This window comes from Oncorhynchus keta, unplaced genomic scaffold, assembly GCF_023373465.1.
Source record: "Oncorhynchus keta strain PuntledgeMale-10-30-2019 unplaced genomic scaffold, Oket_V2 Un_contig_6037_pilon_pilon, whole genome shotgun sequence".
Taxonomy (NCBI): Eukaryota; Metazoa; Chordata; class Actinopteri; order Salmoniformes; family Salmonidae; genus Oncorhynchus; species Oncorhynchus keta.
The window spans coordinates 47,956-70,193 of NW_026288640.1; the positions used below are offsets into that span (position 1 = coordinate 47,956).

The following is a 22,238-nucleotide window of genomic DNA, read 5'->3' on the forward strand; positions in this document are numbered from 1 at the left end:
AGGGGAGGAGGGAGGAGAGGGGAGGAGGGAGGAGAGGGGAGGAAGGAGGAGAGGGGAGGAGGGAGGAGAGGGGAGGAGGGAGGAGAGGAGAGGAAGGAGGAGAGGGGAGGAGGGGAGGAGAGGGGAGGAAGGAGGAGAGGGGAGGAGGGAGGAGAGAGGGGAGGAGGGAGGAGAGAGAGGAAGGAGGAGAGGGGAGGAGGGAGGAGAGGGGAGGAGGGAGGAGAGGGAGGAGGGAGGAGAGGGGAGGAGAGAGGGGAGGAGGGAGGAGGGGAGGAGGGAGGAGAGGGGAGGAGGGAGGAGAGGGAGGAGGGAGGAGAGGGGAGGAGGGAGGAGAGGGGAGGAAGGAGGAGAGGGGAGGAGGGAGGAGAGGGGAGGAGGAGGAGAGGAGAGGAGAGGGGAGGAGGAAGGAGGAGAGGGGAGGAAGGAGGAGAGGGGAGGAAGGAGGAGAGGGGAGGAGGGAGGAGAGGGGAGGAGGAGGAGAGGGGAGGAGGGAGGGAGAGGAGAGGAGGGAGGAGAGGGGAGGAGGAGGAGAGGGGAGGAGGGAGGAGAGGGGAGGAGGGAGGAGAGGAGAGGAGGGGAGGAGAGGGAGGAGGGAGGAGAGGGGAGGAGGGGGAGGAAGGAGGAGAGGGGAGGAAGGAGGAGAGGGGAGGGAGGGGAGGAGAGAGGGGAGGAGGGAGGAGAGAGGGGAGGAAGGAGGAGAGAGGAGGAAGGAGGAGAGGGGAGAAGGAGGAGAGGGGAGGAGGGAGGAGAGGGGAGGAGGGAGGAGAGGAGAGGAAGGAGGAGAGGGGAGGAGGGAGGAGAGGGGAGGAGGGAGGGAGGGGAGGAGGAGAGGAGAGGGGAGGAGGAGGAGAGGAGAGGAAGGGAGGGAGGAGGAAGGAGGAGAGGGGAGGAAGGAGGAGAGGGGAGGAAGGAGGAGAGGGGAGGAGGGAGGAGAGGAGAGGAAGGGAGGAGAGGGGAGGAGGGAGGAGAGGGGAGGAGGGAGGAGAGGGGAGGAGGGAGGAGAGAGGGGAGGAGGGAGGAGAGGGAGGAGGGAGGAGAGCTGGGAGGAAGGAGGAGAGAGGGGAGGAGGAGGGAGGGGAGGAGGGAGGAGAGGGGAGGAAGGAGGAGAGGGGAGGAGGGAGGGAGAGGGGAGGAGGGAGGAGAGAGAGGGGAGGAGGGAGAGAGGGAGGAGGGAGGGGAGGAGGGAGGAGAGAGGGGAGGAGGGAGGGGAGGAGAGGGGAGGAGGGAGGAGAGGGAGGGAGGAAGGAGGAGGAGAGGGGAGGAGGGAGGAGAGGGGAGGAGGGAGGAGAGGGAGGAAGGAGGAGAGGGGAGGAAGGAGGAGAGGGGAGGAAGGAGGAGAGAGGGGAGGAAGGAGGAGAACAAAGGAGGAGGAGGGAGGAAGGAGGGAGAGGGGAGGAGGAGGAGGAGAGAGGGGAGGAAGGAGGAGAGAGGGGAGGAAGGAGAGAGAGGGAGGAGGGAGGAGAGGGGAGGAAGGAGGAGAGGGGAGGAGGGAGGAGAGGGGAGGGGAGGAGGGAGGAGGGAGGTGACTGGAGGAAGGAGGAGACAGGGGAGGAAGGAGGTGAGGGGAGGAGAGAGGGGAAAGGAGGAGAGAGGGGAGTCAGGAGAGAAACAGGAGGAGCTCTCCAGAGGTGAGGAGAGGGGAGGAAACAGGGAGGAGGGAGGAGAGGGGAGGAGGGAGGAGAGAGGAGGAAGGAGGAGAGCTTTGCAGTTAACAACAATTATTATTATCTCTAAACAAACATGGGAGGGAAAGTCGGGTCAGATAAACACGAGCTAGCTCTCCTGAGGTGACTGTCATCAGATAAACACGAGCTAGCTCTCCAGAGGTGACTGTCATCAGATAAACACGAGCTAGCTCTCCAGAGGTGACTGTCATCAGATAAACACGAGCTAGCTCTCCAGAGGTGACTGTCGTCAGATAAACACGAGCTAGCTCTCCAGAGGTGACTGTCGTCAGATAAACACGAGCTAGCTCTCCAGAGGTGACTGTCGTCAGATAAACACGAGCTAGCTCTCCAGAGGTGACTGTAGTCAGATAAACACGAGCTAGCTCTCCAGAGGTGACTGTCATCAGATAAACACGAGCTAGCTCTCCAGAGGTGACTGTCGTCAGATAAACACGAGCTAGCTCTCCAGAGGTGACTGTCAGTCAGATAAACACGAGCTAGCTCTCCAGAGGTGACTGTCGTCAGATAAACACGAGCTAGCTCTCCAGAGGTGACTGTCGTCAGATAAACACGAGCTAGCTCTCCAGAGGTGACTGTCGTCAGATAAACACGAGCTAGCTCTCCAGAGGTGACTGTCGTCAGATAAACACGAGCTAGGTCTCCAGAGGTGACTGTCGTCAGATAAACACGAGCTAGCTCTCCTGAGGTGACTGTCGTCAGATAAACACGAGCTAGCTCTCCAGAGGTGACTGTCATCAGATAAACACGAGCTAGCTCTCCAGAGGTGACTGTCGTCAGATAAACACGAGCTAGCTCTCCAGAGGTGACTGTCGTCAGATAAACACGAGCTAGCTCTCCAGAGGTGACTGTCGTCAGATAAACACGAGCTAGCTCTCCAGAGGTGACTGTCGTCAGATAAACACGAGCTAGCTCTCCAGAGGTGACTGTCGTCCAGATAAACACGAGCTAGCTCTCCAGAGGTGACTGTCGTCAGATAAACAACACGAGCTAGCTCTCCAGAGGTGACTGTCGTCAGATAAACACGAGCTAGGTCTCCAGAGGTGACTGTCGTCAGATAAACACGAGCTAGGTCTCCAGAGGTGACTGTCGTCAGATAAACACGAGCTAGCTCTCCAGAGGTGACTGTCGTCAGATAAACACGAGCTAGGTCTCCAGAGGTGAGGAGAGTCAGATAAACACAGCTCTCCTGAGGTGACTGTCGTCAGATAAACACGAGCTAGCTCTCCAGAGGTGACTGTCGCCAGATAAACACGAGCTAGCTCTCCAGAGGTGACTGTCGTCAGATAAACACGAGCTAGCTCTCCAGAGGTGACTGTCATCAGATAAACACGAGCTAGGTCTCCAGAGGTGACTGTCAGTCAGATAAACACGAGCAGGTCTCCAGAGGTGACTGTCGTCAGATAAACACGAGCTAGCTCTCCAGAGGTGACTGTCGTCAGATAAACACGAGCTAGGTCTCCAGAGGTGACTGGAAGGAGGAGTCAGATAAACACGAGCTAGCTCTCCAGAGGTGACTGTCGTCAGATAAACACGAGCTAGCTCTCCAGAGGTGACTGTCGTCAGATAAACACGAGCTAGCTCTCCAGAGGTGACTGTCGTCAGATAAACACGAGCTAGCTCTCCAGAGGTGACTGTCGTCAGATAAACACGAGCTAGCTCTCCAGAGGTGACTGTCGTCAGATAAACACGAGCTAGCTCTCCAGAGGTGACTGTCATCAGATAAACACGAGCTAGCTCTCCAGAGGTGACTGTCATCAGATAAACACGAGCTAGCTCTCCTGAGGTGACTGTCGTCAGATAAACACGAGCTAGCTCTCCAGAGGTGACTGTCGTCAGATAAACACGAGCTAGCTCTCCAGAGGTGACTGTCGTCAGATAAACACGAGCTAGCTCTCCAGAGGTGACTGTCGTCAGATAAACACGAGCTAGCTCTCCAGAGGTGACTGTCGTCAGATAAACACGAGCTAGCTCTCCTGAGGTGACTGTCGTCAGATAAACACGAGCTAGCTCTCCTGAGGTGACTGTCATCAGATAAACACGAGCTAGCTCTCCAGAGGTGACTGTCGTCAGATAAACACGAGCTAGCTCTCCAGAGGTGACTGTCGTCAGATAAACACGAGCTAGCTCTCCTGAGGTGACTGTCGTCAGATAAACACGAGCTAGCTCTCCTGAGGTGACTGTCGTCAGATAAACACGAGCTAGCTCTCCAGAGGTGACTGTCGTCAGATAAACACGAGCTAGCTCTCCTGAGGTGACTGTCGTCAGATAAACACGAGCTAGCTCTCCAGAGGTGACTGTCATCAGATAAACACGAGCTAGCTCTCCAGAGGTGAAATAAATCAGATTTATAACTTTAAAAAAAAAATATATATATATATATATATATATGCCACGGCAAATGTTCATATACTTTCCAGGTGTAACCTAACACATTTTATTCCAGTTTGATATGCTGCTTGTCATTCCCATATCAGCTAAAGAACACATGCTGGCTATCTGGCTTTAGAACACATGCTGGCTAGCTGGCTTTAGAACACATGCTAAAAGGCTGCTAGCGCTGAACGGATCAGAGCACATGGCTGCTAGCGCTGAACGGATCAGAGCACATGGCTGCTAGCGCTGAACGGATCAGAGCACATGACTGCTAGCGCTGAACGGATCAGAGCACATGACTGCTAGCGCTGAACGGATCAGAGCACATGACTGCTAGCGCTGAACGGATCAGAGCACATGACTGCTAGCGCTGAACGGATCAGAGCACATGGCTGCTAGCGCTGAACGGATCAGAGCACATGGTTGCTAGCGCTGAACGGATCAGAGCACATGGCTGCTAGCGCTGAACGGATCAGAGCACATGACTGCTAGCGCTGAACGGATCAGAGCACATGGCTGCTAGCGCTGAACGGATCAGAGCACATGGCTGCTAGCGCTGAACGGATCAGAGCACATGACTGCTAGCGCTGAACGGATCAGAGCACATGACTGCTAGCGCTGAACGGATCAGAGCACATGACTGCTAGCGCTGAACGGATCAGAGCACATGGCTGCTAGCGCTGAACGGATCAAAGCACATGACTGCTAGCGCTGAACGGATCAGAGCACATGGCTGCTAGCGCTGAACGGATCAGAGCACATGGCTGCTAGCGCTGAACGGATCAGAGCACATGACTGCTAGCGCTGAACGGATCAGAGCACATGGCTGCTAGCGCTGAACGGATCAGAGCACATGGCTGCTAGCGCTGAACGGATCAGAGCACATGGCTGCTAGCGCTGAACGGATCAGAGCACATGACTGCTAGCCATGCTAGGGCAATAGGCTGCTAGTCCTATTGAACAGGAGACTAATTTAGGCCTGTTGAACAGGAGACTAATTTAGGCCTGTTGAACAGGAGACTAATTTAGGCCTGTTGAACAGGAGACTAATTTAGGTCTATTGAACAGGAGACTAATTTAGGCCTGTTGAACAGGAGACTAATTTAGGCCTGTTGAACAGGAGACTAATTTAGGCCTGTTGAACAGGAGACTAATTTAGGCCTGTTGAACAGGAGACTAATTTAGGCCTGTTGAACAGGAGACTAATTTAGGCCTGTTGAACAGGAGACTAATTTAGGCCTGTTGAACAGGAGACTAATTTAGGCCTGTTGAACAGGAGACTAATTTAGGCCTGTTGAACAGGAGACTAATTTAGGCCTGTTGAACAGGAGACTAATTTAGGCCTGTTGAACAGGAGACTAATTCAGGTTGAACAGGAGACTAATTTAGGCCTGTTGAACAGGAGACTAATTTAGGCCTGTTGAACAGGAGACTAATTTAGGCCCATTGAACAGGAGACTAATTTAGGCCTGTTGAACAGGAGACTAATTTAGGCCTGTTGAACAGGAGACTAATTCAGGCCTGTTGAACAGGAGACTAATTTAGGCCTGTTGAACAGGAGACTAATTCAGGCCTGTTGAACAGGAGACTAATTCAGGCATATTGAACAGGAGACTAATTTCGGCCTGTGAAAATTCACTGTTCTACGAGGCTACTTTGCCCTTGAACAATTTATTAAACTGAACAGTGACGTTTTCCTTGAGCATTTAGGTCCTATTCATTTAAAACGTGTTTTTGAACAGCAGCCTCCTATTGCTGAAACCTAACAAAGTGTGAAACAATTGGCCCGAAATGGCCGTCTTGTTGGCTGACTGCCTATGTGGGCTAATAGCATATGAATTAACTTCTTTAAAATATATATATATATATATAATGAAAATATTAAATAAATATAGGCTATAACAACATGAAGTTTAGAAAATCAAAGTACCCACAGTCTTCCTCATCACTGTTGACTCCATCAGGTTTTACCACTGAACAATAGCCTGTAATCAGTAGTTATTCTGAACAAAATACATTTTTCGATGAATTCTTGTTGTTTGGTTTTGTTGTCTGAACAGTCGCTGAGATTATATTTGTTTATCAATGCAGCAACAACAAAAATATTTAAAATAAAATAGTCTACTTTGATGAATAGGTTATAGATCAGATCAAGGAACCGGGTGACAACACTGCCCCGCATTTGGCTGCGGAAGAAATTATACATCGTGTATCCGTTTTTCAGGTCGTAACATGTCGGAATGCTGGAGGGCGTTCTGTGTTAAGAGCGTTTGAGGACACACTGGCGTGTGGGTTTTGCGTCCGGCGTCCGTTTGATGCGATTATGTCAGCGCCTGGTAACCAAACTGGTATTACCATGCCAGCTACAATGTCAGTGAAAGGAATGAGGAGGAGGAGTGGGGGAAGGGGGGTATGGTGAAGTAAGTGGCGAGGCTGGTATCTGTTTATGTTGCGCCCGTGCGTGTGTATGCGCCTATCAGACTGGTATGGCATATGGCCACACAGATAGACGGGTTGGTATGGCTGGTACTTTCCCAGCTAGACTGAAGCCAAACTCCCATGTAATTTCCTCCTCTAAAAAAAGGGAGGGGAGGGAGAGAAAGAGGGAGAGGTCCTCTGGTCCAGGAGTCTTATTCTGTTTTTTTTTTTTTTTGTCCTACGTTTTGTCCTTGCAACATAATCAGCTCTTCAACATTACCAATAGTTAGTCAGGCATTAGTGGGGTTCCCCAGTTCTGCCCCTGAACAGGCAGTTAACCTGAAAGGTTGCAAGTTCAAATCCCCGAGCAGACAAATCTGTCGTTCTGCCCCTGAACAGGCAGTTATAACCTGAAAGGTTGCAAGTTCAAATCCCCGAGCAGACAAATCTGTCGTTCTGCCCCTGAACAGGCAGTTATAACCTGAAAGGTTGCAAGTTCAAATCCCCGAGCAGACAAATCTGTCGTTCTGCCCCTGAACAACTGTTCCTATGCCTGTTATTGAAAATAAAAACGTATTCTTAACTGACTTGCCTAGTTAAATAAAGGTCAAATAAATACAAATTTACACCCCTTGGTCTGAGTGATGAAAGCACTTGTCTTTAAGTTTGTAGATCAATGGAAACGAATCGGAGAGAGAGTAGAGAATAGACGCACAATGAGATTCCTATCGAAAGTAAAAGTAAATGGGTGCGACGCGAACAGACAGACGCACGACAAAACGGCAACAAAGTGCACGGAGTGTTCTAGGACAGCTATAGCTTAATGCATGGATCATATAGTGGAAGCTGTTGCGTTTTAACCGAGGGGATGGAGACTCTCGATGCCCGCCAGACAGGTGAGATTTTTTCGGGTCTTTTTCTGCTGGTCTCCTCAATATAGTTTTTATCCGAAGCTCTTGCACCGATGCATGGTGAAATAAAAAAAACATATTTTTTTTTGAAAAGACAATAAATGTAAACTTATTTTGTATGATTTATTTAAGAGTTTTACTGTTTTTATATTTGTAAATGAAATTTAATTTCGCCGTATTTTTGTTTGTGAATGATTGCATGTGGCGTGTGATTTGATGCGTATTTTTTGGGGTGTTGTGGAGGGGGGAATTCCAGTCAGCAACGAGAGAAAGTGAATGACCAGGTGTCCTCGAATGGCCCCCGGTAGGTGCTGTTCTCCGTTCTGTTATTCAGAAGAGTTATTACTACCGCGTGTTGCAATCTTGTCTTCTGTAATGTTTACAGAATAACTACTGATTACAGGCTATTGTTCAGTGGTAAAACCTTAATGTTCTGTAGCTCAGTTGGTAGAGCATGGCGCTTGTAACGCCAGGGTAGTGGGTTCGATTCCCGGGACCACCCATACGTAGAATGTATGCACACGTGACTGTAAGTCGCTTTGGATAAAAGTGTCTGCTAAATGGCATATATTATATTATTATATTAATTTATGTATGTCAGGTTATCTGGAATTTATTATTTTATTATAGGACTTGTATCAGGCCCCCCACATGTTTAAAAGAGCAATACAACTGTGACACGTGTGGGGGTGGAGTTCATTAATTAGGCCATACTTTTACTTTCTGCTCTGTTTTAATATCATTCTCTCACCCCCCCAGGATGTGAGTAGCTCATAGGCTAATTATAGTGTAAATCAACAACTGTAAGGCAAGTCTGTTTCCGCTTTGGACCAGAGACATTATGTTTAGAGAGACGGGACACACATTCTAGCTGCTCTGTGGTCCCTGCTGAAGCCCAATAGGCTAGTTACAGAGTAAATCAACAACTGTAAGACCAGTCTGTTTCCGCTTTGGACCAGAGACATTATGTTTAGAGAGAGACCAGAGACATTATGACCAGACAGAGACCAGAGAAATTATGAACCGGGGACAGAGACCAGAGATATTATGACCAGACAGAGACCAGAGAAATTATGACCAGACAGAGACCAGAGACATTATGACCAGACAGAGACCAGAGACATTATGAACCGGGGACAGAGACCAGAGACATTATGAACCGGGGACAGAGACCAGAGACATTATGACCAGACAGAGACCAGAGACATTATGACCAGACAGAGACCAGAGACATTATGACCAGACAGAGACCAGAGAAATTATGACCAGACAGAGACCAGAGACATTATGACCAGACAGAGACCAGAGACATTATGACCAGACAGAGACCAGAGAAATTATGACCAGACAGAGACCAGAGACATTATGACCAGACAGAGACCAGGGACATTATGACCAGACAGAGACCAGAGACATTATGACCAGACAGAGACCAGAAACATTATGAACCGGGGACAGAGACCAGAGAAATTATGACCAGACAGAGACCAGAGACATTATGACCAGACAGAGACCAGAGACATTATGACCAGACAGAGACCAGAGAAATTATGACCAGACAGAGACCAGAGACATTATGACCAGACAGAGACCAGAGACATTATGACCAGACAGAGACCAGAGACATTATGACCAGACAGAGACCAGAGACATTATGAACCGGGGACAGAGACCAGAGACATTATGACCAGACAGAGACCAGAGACATTATGAACCGGGGACAGAGACCAGAGAAATTATGACCAGACAGAGACCAGAGACATTATGACCAGACAGAGACCAGAGAAATTATGTTTAGAGAGATGGGACAAAACATTGAGAATGTTGAATATTGTTCAAAATTTTAGAAATTCTGTTTTTTTATTTTATTTAACGAGACAATTTCAGTGAAGAACAAATTCTTATTTTACAATGATGGCCTACCCCGACCAAACCCTCCCCGAACCCGAACGACCCTGGGCCAATATTGCACCACCCTTTGGGACCCTCGATCACGTTCCGGCCCTGATGCTAGAGACCGTAACCCAATGAGAGGTCCTGATGCTAGAGACCGTAACCCAATGAGAGGCCCTGATACTAGAGACCGTAACCCAATGAGAGGTCCTGATGCTAGAGACCGTAACCCAATGAGAGGTCCTGATGCTAGAGACCGTAACCCAATGAGAGGTCCTGATGCTAGAGACCGTAACCCAATGAGAGGTCCTGATGCTAGAGACCGTAACCCAATGAGAGGTCCTGATGCTAGAGACCGTAACCCAATGAGAGGTCCTGATGCTAGAGACCGTAACCCAATGAGAGGTCCTGATGCTAGAGACCGTAACCCAATGAGAGGTCCTGATGCTGGAGACCGTAACCCAATGAGAGGCCCTGATGTTAGAGACCGTAACCCAATGAGAGGCCCTGACCGTAACCCAATGAGAGGTCCTGATGCTAGAGACCGTAACCCAATGAGAGGTCCTGATGCTAGAGACCGTAACCCAGTGAGAGGTCCTGATGCTAGAGACCGTAACCCAATGAGAGGTCCTGATGCTAGAGACCGTAACCCAATGAGAGGCCCTGATGCTGGAGACCGTAACCCAATGAGAGGCCCTGATGCTAGAGACCGTAACCCAATGAGAGGTCCTGATGCTAGAGACCGTAACCCAATGAGAGGCCCTGATGCTGGAGACCGTAACCCAGTGAGAGGTCCTGATGCTAGAGACCGTAACCCAATGAGAGGTCCTGATGCTGGAGACCGTAACCCAGTGAGAGGTCCTGATGCTGGAGACCGTAACCCAGTGAGAGGTCCTGATGCTAGAGACCGTAACCCAATGAGAGGCCCTGATGCTGGAGACCGTAACCCAGTGAGAGGTCCTGATGCTGGAGACCGTAACCCAGTGAGAGGTCCTGATGCTGGAGACCGTAACCCAATGAGAGGCCCTGATGCTGGAGACCGTAACCCAGTGAGAGGTCCTGATGCTGGAGACCGTAACCCAATGAGAGGCCCTGATGCTGGAGACCGTAACCCAGTGAGAGGTCCTGATGCTGGAGACCGTAACCCAGTGAGAGGTCCTGATGCTAGAGACCGTAACCCAGTGAGAGGTCCTGATGCTAGAGACCGTAACCCAGTGAGAGGTCCTGATGCTAGAGACCGTAACCCAATGAGAGGTCCTGATGCTAGAGACCGTAACCCAATGAGAGGCCCTGATGCTGGAGACCGTAACCCAATGAGAGGCCCTGATGTTAGAGACCGTAACCCAATGAGAGGTCCTGATGCTGGAGACCGTAACCCAATGAGAGGCCCTGATGCTAGAGACCGTAACCCAATGAGAGGTCCTGATGCTAGAGACCGTAACCCAATGAGAGGTCCTGATGCTGGAGACCGTAACCCAATGAGAGGCCCTGATGTTAGAGACCGTAACCCAATGAGAGGTCCTGATGCTAGAGACCGTAACCCAATGAGAGGCCCTGATGCTAGAGACCGTAACCCAGTGAGAGGTCCTGATGCTAGAGACCGTAACCCAATGAGAGGTCCTGATGCTAGAGACCGTAACCCAATGAGAGGCCCTGATGCTGGAGACCGTAACCCAATGAGAGGTCCTGATGCTAGAGACCGTAACCCAATGAGAGGCCCTGATGCTGGAGACCGTAACCCAACACCTTATTGAGAGGTCCTGATGCTAGAGACCGTAACCCAATGAGAGGTCCTGATGCTAGAGACCGTAACCCAATGAGAGGTACTGATGCTAGAGACCGTAACCCAATGAGAGGTCCTGACGCTAGAGACCGTAACCCAATGAGAGGTCCTGATGCTGGAGACCGTAACCCAACACCTTATTGAGAGGTCCTGATGCTAGAGACCGTAACCCAATGAGAGGTCCTGATGCTAGAGACCGTAACCCAATGAGAGGTACTGATGCTAGAGACCGTAACCCAATGAGAGGTCCTGATGCTAGAGACCGTAACCCAATGAGAGGTCCTGATACTAGAGACCGTAACCCAATGAGAGGTCCTGATGCGAGAGACCGTAACCCAATGAGAGGTCCTGATGCTAGAGACCGTAACCCAATGAGAGGTCCTGATGCTAGAGACCGTAACCCAATGAGAGGTCCTGATGCTAGAGACCGTAACCCAATGAGAGGTACTGATGCTAGAGACCGTAACCCAATGAGAGGTCCTGATGCTAGAGACCGTAACCCAATGAGAGGTCCTGATGCTAGAGACCGTAACCCAATGAGAGGTCCTGATGCTAGAGACCGTAACCCAATGAGAGGTCCTGATGCTAGAGACCGTAACCCAATGAGAGGTCCTGATGCTAGAGACCGTAACCCAATGAGAGGTCCTGATGCTAGAGACCGTAACCCAATGAGAGGTCCTGATGCTGGAGACCGTAACCCAATGAGAGGTCCTGATGCTAGAGACCGTAACCCAATGAGAGGTCCTGATGCTAGAGACCGTAACCCAATGAGAGGTCCTGATGCTAGAGACCGTAACCCAATGAGAGGTCCTGATGCTAGAGACCGTAACCCAATGAGAGGTCCTGATGCTAGAGACCGTAACCCAATGAGAGGCCCTGATGCTAGAGACCGTAACCCAATGAGAGGTCCTGATGCTAGAGACCGTAACCCAATGAGAGGTCCTGATGCTAGAGACCGTAACCCAATGAGAGGTCCTGATGCTAGAGACCGTAACCCAATGAGAGGCCCTGATGCTAGAGACCGTAACCCAATGAGAGGTCCTGACGCTAGAGACCGTAACCCAATGAGAGGTCCTGATGCTAGAGACCGTAACCCAATGAGAGGTCCTGACGCTAGAGACCGTAACCCAATGAGAGGTCCTGATGCTAGAGACCGTAACCCAATGAGAGGTCCTGATACTGGAGACCGTAACCCAACACCTTATTGAGAGGTCCTGATGCTAGAGACCGTAACCCAATGAGAGGTCCTGATACTAGAGACCGTAACCCAATGAGAGGTCCTGATGCTAGAGACCGTAACCCAATGAGAGGTCCTGATGCTAGAGACCGTAACCCAATGAGAGGTACTGATGCTAGAGACCGTAACCCAATGAGAGGTCCTGATACTAGAGACCGTAACCCAATGAGAGGCCCTGATGCTAGAGACCGTAACCCAATGAGTGGTCCTGATGCTAGAGACCGTAACCCAATGAGAGGTCCTGATGCTAGAGACCGTAACCCAATGAGAGGTCCTGATGCTAGAGACCGTAACCCAATGAGAGGTCCTGATGCTAGAGACCGTAACCCAATGAGAGGTCCTGATGCTAGAGACCGTAACCCAATGAGAGGTCCTGATGCTAGGGACAGTAACCCAATGAGAGGTACTGATGCTAGAGACCGTAACCCAATGAGAGGTCCTGATGCTAGAGACCGTAACCCAATGAGAGGTCCTGATGCTAGAGACCGTAACCCAATGAGAGGTCCTGATGCTAGAGACCGTAACCCAATGAGAGGTCCTGATGCTAGGGACAGTAACCCAATGAGAGGCCCTGATACTAGAGAAGTAACCCAATGAGAGGTCCTGATACTAGAGACCGTAACCCAATGAGAGGTACTGATGCTAGAGACCGTAACCCAATGAGAGGTCCTGATACTGGAGACCGTAACCCAATGAGAGGTCCTGATGCTAGAGACCGTAACCCAATGAGAGGTCCTGATGCTAGAGACCGTAACCCAATGAGAGGTCCTGATGCTAGGGACAGTAACCCAATGAGAGGCCCTGATACTAGAGACCGTAACCCAATGAGAGGTCCTGATACTAGAGACAGTAACCCAATGAGAGGCCCTGATACTAGAGACCGTAACCCAATGAGAGGCCCTGATACTAGAGACCGTAACCCAATGAGAGGCCCTGATGCTAGAGCCTGTAACCCTGGACCCTGTGCTTCCTACACCAAGCTGAGCTGCAGATATCATTGCTCCCCCCTTAACATGTATTTTTAACCTCACGCTTGATGTTAAATATTTTCCCACATTATGGAAATTTGCTTTTGTACTGCCTCTCCTGAAAGGTGGAGATCCTTCACTACTTGTCAACTATTATTAACCCATATCAACATTGTCTGTACCTTCAAAGGTACTGGAGTCCTTAGTTAGTAGGCAGCTAAAAACCTACTTCCAAGAAAACAACATCCTTAAATGGAATGTAAATCAGGTTTTTTTAGGTCTGGCCACAGCACTGTTTCAGCAACATTGAAGGTTTTAATGTTTAATGTCGAAGGCATTTGACACCGTAGACCATATTGTGTTCGTAGTGCAAAGGTTTAAACGTTGTGGAATTACTGGTCGCGCTCTAGCTTTGTTTATAAATTACCTATCAAATCGTTCAGAATGTGTAATGGCGGATGGTTGTAAATATGAGTCTATAGAGATGTGCTCAGGTGTTCCGCAAGGTTCTATTTTGGGCCCACTATTTTTTTGTTTTGTATGTCAACAACATTGGGAATCTTATTGAAAACAGTGAATGTTAATTTTTTTTAATGCAGATGATACTGTTCTTTATTCTAGTGGTAGTAGTTGATCTGTTCTCTATTCTAGTGGTAGTAGTTGATCTGTTCTCTATTCTAGTGGTAGTAGTTTATCGGTTCTCTATTCTAGTGGTAGTAGTTTATCTGTTCTCTATTCTAGTGGTAGTAGTTTATCTTTAGTTTTTGAAAAATGCCCAAAGACCATTTAAACATCATACAACAGAATCTGTATGATTTTAAAGCTGGTTCTAAATTCGGGTAAAAACAAAAATGTTTGGTATTTCCAAATGCCAGGCATGTTACCGAATTCCCAATCTGGCCCTCAAACCATCACGGTCACCTAATAATCCCCAGTTTACAATTGTCTCTTTATTATGGACAGACTTGTCCCCATCTTAGCTACTGTTGGATCAACATGCCTTGACCATGACAGTTTATATTTCAATCTAGGGTTACATCAAGCAGTTTAGTCACCTCTAATTGGAGGGGGTGTATTCTATATGGTAATACTGTTTATCTGATTGGATGGGGTGTATTCTATATGTTAATACTATATATCTAATTGGAGGGGGTGTATTCTATATGTTAATACTATATATCTAATTGGAGGGGGTGTATTCTATATGTTAATACTATATATCTAATTGGATGGGGTGTATTCTATATGGTAATACTATATATCTAATTGGATGGGGTGTATTCTATATGGTAATACTGTATATCTGTACACCTCTACTTGGTACATTTCCACATTATTCATTATAAGATTTAGTTGAGGTTTAGGGTTTAGTGAATGATTTGTCCCAAATACAGTGCTTTTAGTTTATAGATATTTAGGACAAACTTATTCCATTCATTCTGAAACTATCTGCAGCTGTTTGTTTAAGTGTTGCAGTCATTTCAGTCGCTGTCGTAGCTGACTTGTCTTAGTGTTGAGTCATCCGCATACATAGAAACTTCTGGCTTTATTTAAAGCCAGTGGCATGTCATTAGTAAAGATTGAAAAAAGCAAGGGGGCCTAGACAGCTGCCCTGGGGAATTCCTGATTCTACCTGGATTATGTTTGAGAGGCTTCCACTAAAGAACACCCTCTGTGTTCTGTTAGACAGGTAACTCTTCATCCACATTATAGCAGGGGGTGTAAAGCCATAACACATATGTTTTTCCAGCAGCAGACTATGATTGATCATGTCAAAAGTGGCATTGAAGTCTAACAAGACAGCCCCCACAATCTTTTTTTAAATAAATTGCTCTTAGCCAATCATCAGTCATTTGTGTTAAGTGTTGTTGAGTGTCCTTCCCTTAAGTTGCTGAAAGTCTGTTGTCTGTTTGTTTACTGTGAAATAGCATTGTAAATTCAGCCCCATTCTTCAGGACCCTGTCTTTCAAAGATAATTCGTAAAAAAAATCGAAATAACTTCACAGATCTTCATCGTAAAGGGTTTAAACACGTTTTCCCATGCTTGTTCAAATCAAATCAAATGTATTTATATAGCCCTTCGTACATCAGCTGATATCAGCTGATATCTCTAAAACCACAAACAGCAAGCAATGCAGGTGTAGAAGCACGGTGGCTAGGAAAAACTCCCTAGAAAGGCCAAAACCTAGGAAGAAACCTAGAGAGGAACCAGGCTATGTGGGGTGGCCAGTCCTCTTCTGGCTGTGCCGGGTGGAGATTATAACAGAACATGGCCAAGATGTTCAAATGTTCATAAATGACCAGCATGGTCGAATAATAACAAGGCAGAACAGTTGAAACTGGAGCAGCAGCATGGCCAGGTGGACTGGGGACAGCAAGGAGTCATCATGTCAGGTAGTCCTGGGGCACGGTCTTAGGGCTCAGGTCCTCCGAGAGAGAGAAAGAAAGAAAGAGAAAATTAGAGAGAGCATATGTGGGGTGGCCAGTTCAATGAACCACAAACAATTAATGAACATGCACCTGTGGAACGGTCGTTAATAAGACACTAACGGCTTACAGACGGTAGACAATTAAGGTCAGAGTTATAAACACTTAGGACACTAAAGAGGCCTTTGTACTGACTCTGAAAAACACCAAAAGAAAGATGCTCATCTGCGTGAACGTGCCTTAGGCATGCTGCAAAGAGGCGTGAGGACTGCAGATGTGGCCAGGGGAATACATTGCAATGTTCGTACTGTGAGATGCCTAAGACAGCCCTACAGAGAGACAGGACGGACAGCTGATCGTCCTTGCACTGGCAGACCACTTCAAACAACACCTGCACAGGATCGGTACATTCGAACATCACACCTGCGGGACAGGTACAGGATGGCAACAACAACTGTCCATCAGTGCTCAGTCTGTCTGCAATAGGCTGAGAGAGGCTGGACTGAGGGCTTGTAGGCCTGTTGTAAAGGCAGGTCCTCACCAGACATCACCGGCAACAACGTTGCCTATGGGCACAAACCCACCGTCGCTGGACCAGACAGGACTGGCAAAAAATTGCTCTTCACTGACGAGTCAGGGTTTTGTTTCACCAGCGGTGATGGTCGGATCCGCATTTATTGTCAAAGGAATGAGCGTTACACCGAGGCCTAACAGGGCTAACAGAGCTAACCAAGCTAACAGGGCTAACAGGGCTAACAGAGCTAACAGAGCTAACCAAGCTAACAGGGCTAACAGGGCTAACAGAGCTAACAGAGCTAACCAAGCTAACAGGGCTAACAGGGCTAACAGAGCTAACAGAGCTAACCAAGCTAACAGGGCTAACAGAGCTAACCAAGCTAATTCTGGAGCGGGATCGATTTGGATTGGAGGGTCCGCATTGTCTGGGGCGGTGTGTCACTGCATTATCGGACTGAGCCTGTTGTCATTGCAGGCAATCTCAACTCTGTGTGTTAAAGGGAAGACATCCTCCTCCCTCATGTGGTACCCTTCCTGCAGGCTCATCCTGACATGACCCTCCAGCATGACAATGCCACCAGCCATACTGCTCGTTCTGTGCGTGATTTCCTGCAAGACAGGAAAGTCAGTGTTCTGCCATGGCCAGCGAAGAGCCCGGATCTCAATCCGATTGAGCACATCTGGGAACTGTTAGATCGGAGGGTGAGGGCTAGGACCATTCCCCCCAGAAATGTCCGGGAACTTGCAGGTGCCTTGGTTGAAGAGTGGGGTAACATCTCATAGCAAGAACGGGCAAATCTGTTGCAGTCCATGAGGAGAAGATGCACTGCAGTACTTAATGCAGCTGGTGGCCACACCAGATACTGACTGTTACTTTTGATTTCGACCCCCCTTTGTTCAGGGACACATTACTCCATTTCTGCTAGTCACGTGTCTGTGGAACTTGGTCAGAATATGTGTCAGTTGTTGAATCTTATTTACACATATTAAGTCTGCTGAAAAACTGTAACAGTTTTTACCAGAAAGGTTATTTACCTTGTGACATCATTATGTGTATCTCTGAAGGTTCTGAACAGAACCATGTGACATCATAATGGGACATCATTATGTGTATCTCTGAAGGTTCTGAACGGAACCATGTGACATCATAATGGGACATCATTATGTGTATCTCTGAAGGTTCTGAACGGAACCATGTGACATCATAATGGGACATCATTATGTGTATCTCTGAAGGTTCTGAACTGAACCATGTGACATCATAATGGGACATCATTATGTGTATCTCTGAAGGTTCTGAACGGAACCATGTGACATCATAATGGGACATCATTATGTGTATCTCTGAAGGTTCTGAACAGAACCATGTGACATCATAATGGGACATCATTATGTGTATCTCTGAAGGTTCTGAACGGAACCAGTTGACAGTGAGAGGAGGTTTCTTTTTTTTGATGAGTTTATTTGGTCAAACACAATTGGTAACAGGCTGATTGGTCAGCTATTTGAGCCAGTAAAATATGCTTTAATATTCTTAGGTAGTGGAATGACTTTAGCTTACCTTCAAGCCTGAGGGGTCACACACTTTCTAGTAGGCTTAAATTGAAGATGTGACAAATGGGAGTGTCAATATCGTCCGCGATTATCCTCAGTCATTTTCCATCCAGATTGTCAGACCCTCGGTGGCATGTCCTTATTGTCAATACTTTGTTCACCTCTTCCACACTGACTTTAAAACAGAACTCAAAAGTACACTTCTTGTCTGTCATAATGTGGTCAGATATACAATCGATGTGTCGTGTCAGCGTTTGTTCCTGGCGTGTCATCATGCCTAAGTTTGCTTATCTTGCCAACTAAAAAGATCCTTGAGGTAGTTTGGCAATAACAGTGGGGTTTTATAATGAATGAGCTGATTCTGATTCAATGACTGACGGAGCTGAGTTTGCCTTATTGAAGGAGCTCCAAAGCTTTTTACTGTCATTATTTATTTAATCGACCTTTGTTTCATAGTTTCTTCTTCTTTTTGTTCAGTTCGGTCACATGATTTCTCAACGTGCGGTACGTTTGCCAATCGGTTGTGCAGCCAGACTTATTTTCCATTCCTTTAGCCTCATCCCTCTCAAACCCTAAAATGTATATATTTATTTACTATTTTTCAATTCCTCATCGATCCACAGGGGATTTTAACAGTTTTTGTTTTTACAAGTCATGTTCGTAACGTGTGTCTATTAGTAACTGGGATAAGCAATTTCTATAATATATAATATTATTATTATTATTATTATATAATATAATTAGTATAATTAGCAATTTCATAAATGGGTCAAGTGCAACGTCTGGGTTGCTTCTCATTACACACCACGGACCAACAAATATTCTTTACATCAACAACATGGGAATCACTACAAAACATATTGTATGACCTGATACACTGTATTAGGCCCAGCCTTTGGAACTGGTTTTCCTAAGTTGAGAGAATGCCAAGAGTGGTACAAAGCTGTCATCAAGGCAAAGGGTGGCTATTTTGAAGAATCTCAAATATATTATAATTTTTTAAACACTTTTTTGGTTACTACATGATTCCATATGTGTTATTTCATAGTTTTGATGTCTTCACTATTATTCTACAATGTAGAAAATAGTTTAAAAAATAAGAAAAACCCTGGAATGTGTAGGCGTGTTCAAGTTTTTGACTCTCAGTTGATATCACATATATTATCAAGCATTTCACACACGTTATCCAGATACTGACTGTTAGCACTTGGTGGTCTATAGCAGCTTCCCACCAGAATGGGCTTTAGGTGAGACAGATGAACCTGTAGCCATATTACTTCAACAGTATTTAACATGAGATCCTCTCTAAGCTTTACAGGAATGTGGTTTTGAATATAAACAGCCACACCTCCACCTTTGGAATTCCTGTATTTTCTAGTAAATGTTATGACCGTGTATTGCTACCACTGTATCATTAAAGGTATTGTCTAAGTAAAGTTTCAGATATAGTCAGAATATGAATGTCATCTGTTACTAGCAAGTTATTAATTTCATGAACCTTGTTTCTTAAAGCTACGTATGTTAATTAACGTGGGCTATTTTTGAGCACGTTTCTGTGATGCTTGCTTGTTTTCATTGCTTTACTGGGAAACTTATCAGAAGTAGACATTCTCATGTTATTTATGTTAGTGCAGGGTGAGCTGCACACGGTGGACTTCCTCCTAGGGCAAACCCACATCAGTTTTAACAGCATACATCTGGTTCCTAGGCACGTGATTGCTGCGTACAATAGATGTAGTGTATGGTGATCCAATGTGATTTGGTCAACAGGTGCCAGGATGCAGGATATGGACATCATGGATCTGCACCCCTCCCTTACACCTGAGGTTGAAGACTTTCTGCCAGGTAACCCTGGACTAGCACAGAGATATAGTTACCCTGGACTAAACACTGATCTACAGAGATATAGTTACCTTGGACTAAACATGGATCTACAGAGATATAGTTACCCTGGACTAACACAGAGATATAGTTACTCTGGACTAACACAGAGAGATAGTTACTGGACTAAAACAGAGATATAGTTACCCTGGACTAACACAGAGATATAGTTACCCTGGACTAACACAGAGATATAGTTACCCTGGACTAACACAGAGATATAGTTACCCTGGACTAACACAGAGATATAGTTACCCTGGACTAACACAGAGATATAGTTACCCTGGACTAAACATGGATCTACAGAGATATAGTTACCCTGGACTAACACAGAGATATAGTTAATCTGGATCTAACACAGAGATATAGTTACCCTGGACTAACACAGAGATATAGTTACCCTGGACTAAATACTGATCTACAGAGATATAGTTACCCTGGACTAACACAGAGATATAGTTACCCTGGACTAAACACTGATCTACAGAGATATAGTTACCCTGGACTAACACAGGTTACCCTGGACTAACACAGAGATATAGTTACCCTACTAACACTGTTACCCTGGACTAAACATGGATCTACAGAGATATAGTTACCCTGGACTAACACACAGATATAGTTAGCCTGGACTAAACACTGTTCTACATAGATATAGTTACCCTGGACTAAACACAGAGATATAGTTACCCTGGACTAACACAGAGATATAGTTACCCTGGACTAACACAGAGATATAGTTACCCTGGACTAACACAGAGATATAGTTACCCTGGACTAACACAGATATAGTTACCCTGGACTAAACACAGTTCTACATAGATATAGTTACCCTGGACTAAACACAGAGATATAGTTACCCTGGACTAACACAGAGATATAGTTACCCTGGACTAAACACTGTTCTACATAGATATAGTTACCCTGGACTAGCCTGTTATCTCTGTTAGCCCTGTTAGCTCTGTTAGCCCTGTTAGCCCTGTTAGCCTTGTTAGCCCTGTTAGCCTTGTTAGCTCTGTTACCCTGTGAGCTTTGTTAGCCCTGTTAGCCCTGTTATCTCTGTTAGCCCTGTTAGCTTGGTTAGCTCTGTTAGCTCTGTTAGCCCTGTTAGCCTTGTTTGCTCTGTTACCCTGTTAGCTTTGTTAGCTTTGTTAGCTCTGTTAGCTCTGTTAGCCCTGTTAGCTCTGTTAACATCTTTTCTATGTTACCCAACTATTCGGATTCATCCCCAACACCTGTTAGCCCTGTTAGCTGTCCCCAGAGCAGGTTTGTTCTGAATGATTCGTTGCCATTACCTGGCTAAATGGTGAACCACTTTTGTGGTACCAGTTATCCTGAATTTAACTCAAGTGTTGACCAAAGTTACCTTGGTAGTTTATAGGACTCAGGTAACCATGCAACAATTACCTTGGTAGTTATAGAGCTCAGGTAACCATGCAACAATTACCTTGGTAGTTATAGAGCTCAGGTAACCATGCAACAATTACCTTGGTAGTTATAGAGCTCAGGTAACCATGCAACAATTACCTTGGTAGTTATAGAGCTCAGGTAACCATGCAACAATTACCTTGGTAGTTATAGAGCTCAGGTAACCATGCAACAATTACCTTGGTAGTTATAGAGCTCAGGTAACCATGCAACAATTACCTTGGTAGTTATAGAGCTCAGGTAACCATGCAACAATTACCTTGGTAGTTATAGAGCTCAGGTAACCATGCAACAATTACCTTGGTAGTTATAGAGCTCAGGTAACCATGCAACAATTACCTTGGTAGTTCATAGGACTCAGGTAACCATGCAACAATTACCTTGGTAGTTATAGAGCTCAGGTAACCATGCAACAATTACCTTGGTAGTTATAGAGCTCAGGTAACCATGCAACAATTACCTTGGTAGTTTATAGGACTCAGGTAACCATGCAAAAATTACCTTGGTAGTTATAGAGCTCAGGTAACCATGCAACAATTACCTTGGTAGTTCATAGGACTCAGGTAACCATGCAACAATTACCTTGGTAGTTATAGAGCTCAGGTAACCATGCAACAATTACCTTGGTAGTTATAGAGCTCAGGTAGTTCCGTATGGATAACTCACTCACACACACAATGTTAAACCCTGCACCCAAACCACAGGAGGTTGATGGCACTTTAATTTGGGAGGACGGGCTTGTTTCCGTGGTTTGATGCCATTTCATTCGCTCCGTTCCAGCCATTGTTATGAGCCGTCCTCCAATCAGCAGCAGCCCCCGAAACACTGTTACACTGTTCTATAAAGGGGAACTTTTCATTACAAAACGTTTAGTTCCACATATCTCACACACACACACACAGATACACACACACACAGATACACACACACACACACACACACACACACACACACACACACACACACACACACACACACACACACACACACACACACACACACACACACACACACACACACACACACACACACACACACACACACAGACACACACACACACACACTGTTAACCCCTGCAGCCCTGTCCTATAAAGGGAAATGTTGTTCTATACAGGACATAGTGTTGATGAAGGGACATGATTAGAAGACGTTAATTAAGTC

General features: G+C 46.7%; 1 protein-coding gene and 3 long non-coding RNA genes across 11 annotated transcripts in view; 3 read left to right on the forward strand and 1 right to left on the reverse strand.

Moving 5' to 3' along the window:
* The first annotated feature begins 2,353 nt into the window (after positions 1 to 2,353).
* On the forward strand, positions 2,354 to 2,971 carry LOC127925654 (uncharacterized). Its single transcript, XR_008121712.1, has 3 exons — positions 2,354 to 2,412; positions 2,452 to 2,529; positions 2,958 to 2,971. It is a non-coding gene; the product is annotated as an uncharacterized LOC127925654 (long non-coding RNA).
* A 3,512-nt stretch (positions 2,972 to 6,483) lies between these two features.
* Positions 6,484 to 22,238, forward strand: part of LOC127925648 (uncharacterized) — a 43,423-nt gene continuing 27,668 nt past the window's right edge. For 3 of the 8 annotated variants that reach the window (XM_052510655.1, XM_052510656.1, XM_052510657.1), the window contains exons 1-2: positions 6,488 to 7,375; positions 19,539 to 19,613. In XM_052510655.1, the coding sequence (XP_052366615.1) occupies positions 7,303 to 7,375; positions 19,539 to 19,613 (148 nt within the window). In that variant the 5' untranslated portion in view covers positions 6,488 to 7,302. Of the gene's footprint in view, positions 7,376 to 19,538; positions 19,614 to 22,238 lie in introns of all 8 variants that reach the window. The other 5 variants (XM_052510662.1, XM_052510660.1, XM_052510658.1 and 2 more) reach the window with 5 other exon arrangements.
* On the reverse strand, positions 15,288 to 18,517 carry LOC127925651 (uncharacterized). Its single transcript, XR_008121705.1, has 2 exons — positions 17,776 to 18,517; positions 15,288 to 15,698 (listed from the first exon to the last, which is right to left on the reverse strand). It is a non-coding gene; the product is annotated as an uncharacterized LOC127925651 (long non-coding RNA).
* LOC127925650 (uncharacterized) lies at positions 20,567 to 21,720 on the forward strand. The gene is made up of 3 exons (XR_008121704.1): positions 20,567 to 21,397; positions 21,439 to 21,518; positions 21,641 to 21,720. It is a non-coding gene; the product is annotated as an uncharacterized LOC127925650 (long non-coding RNA).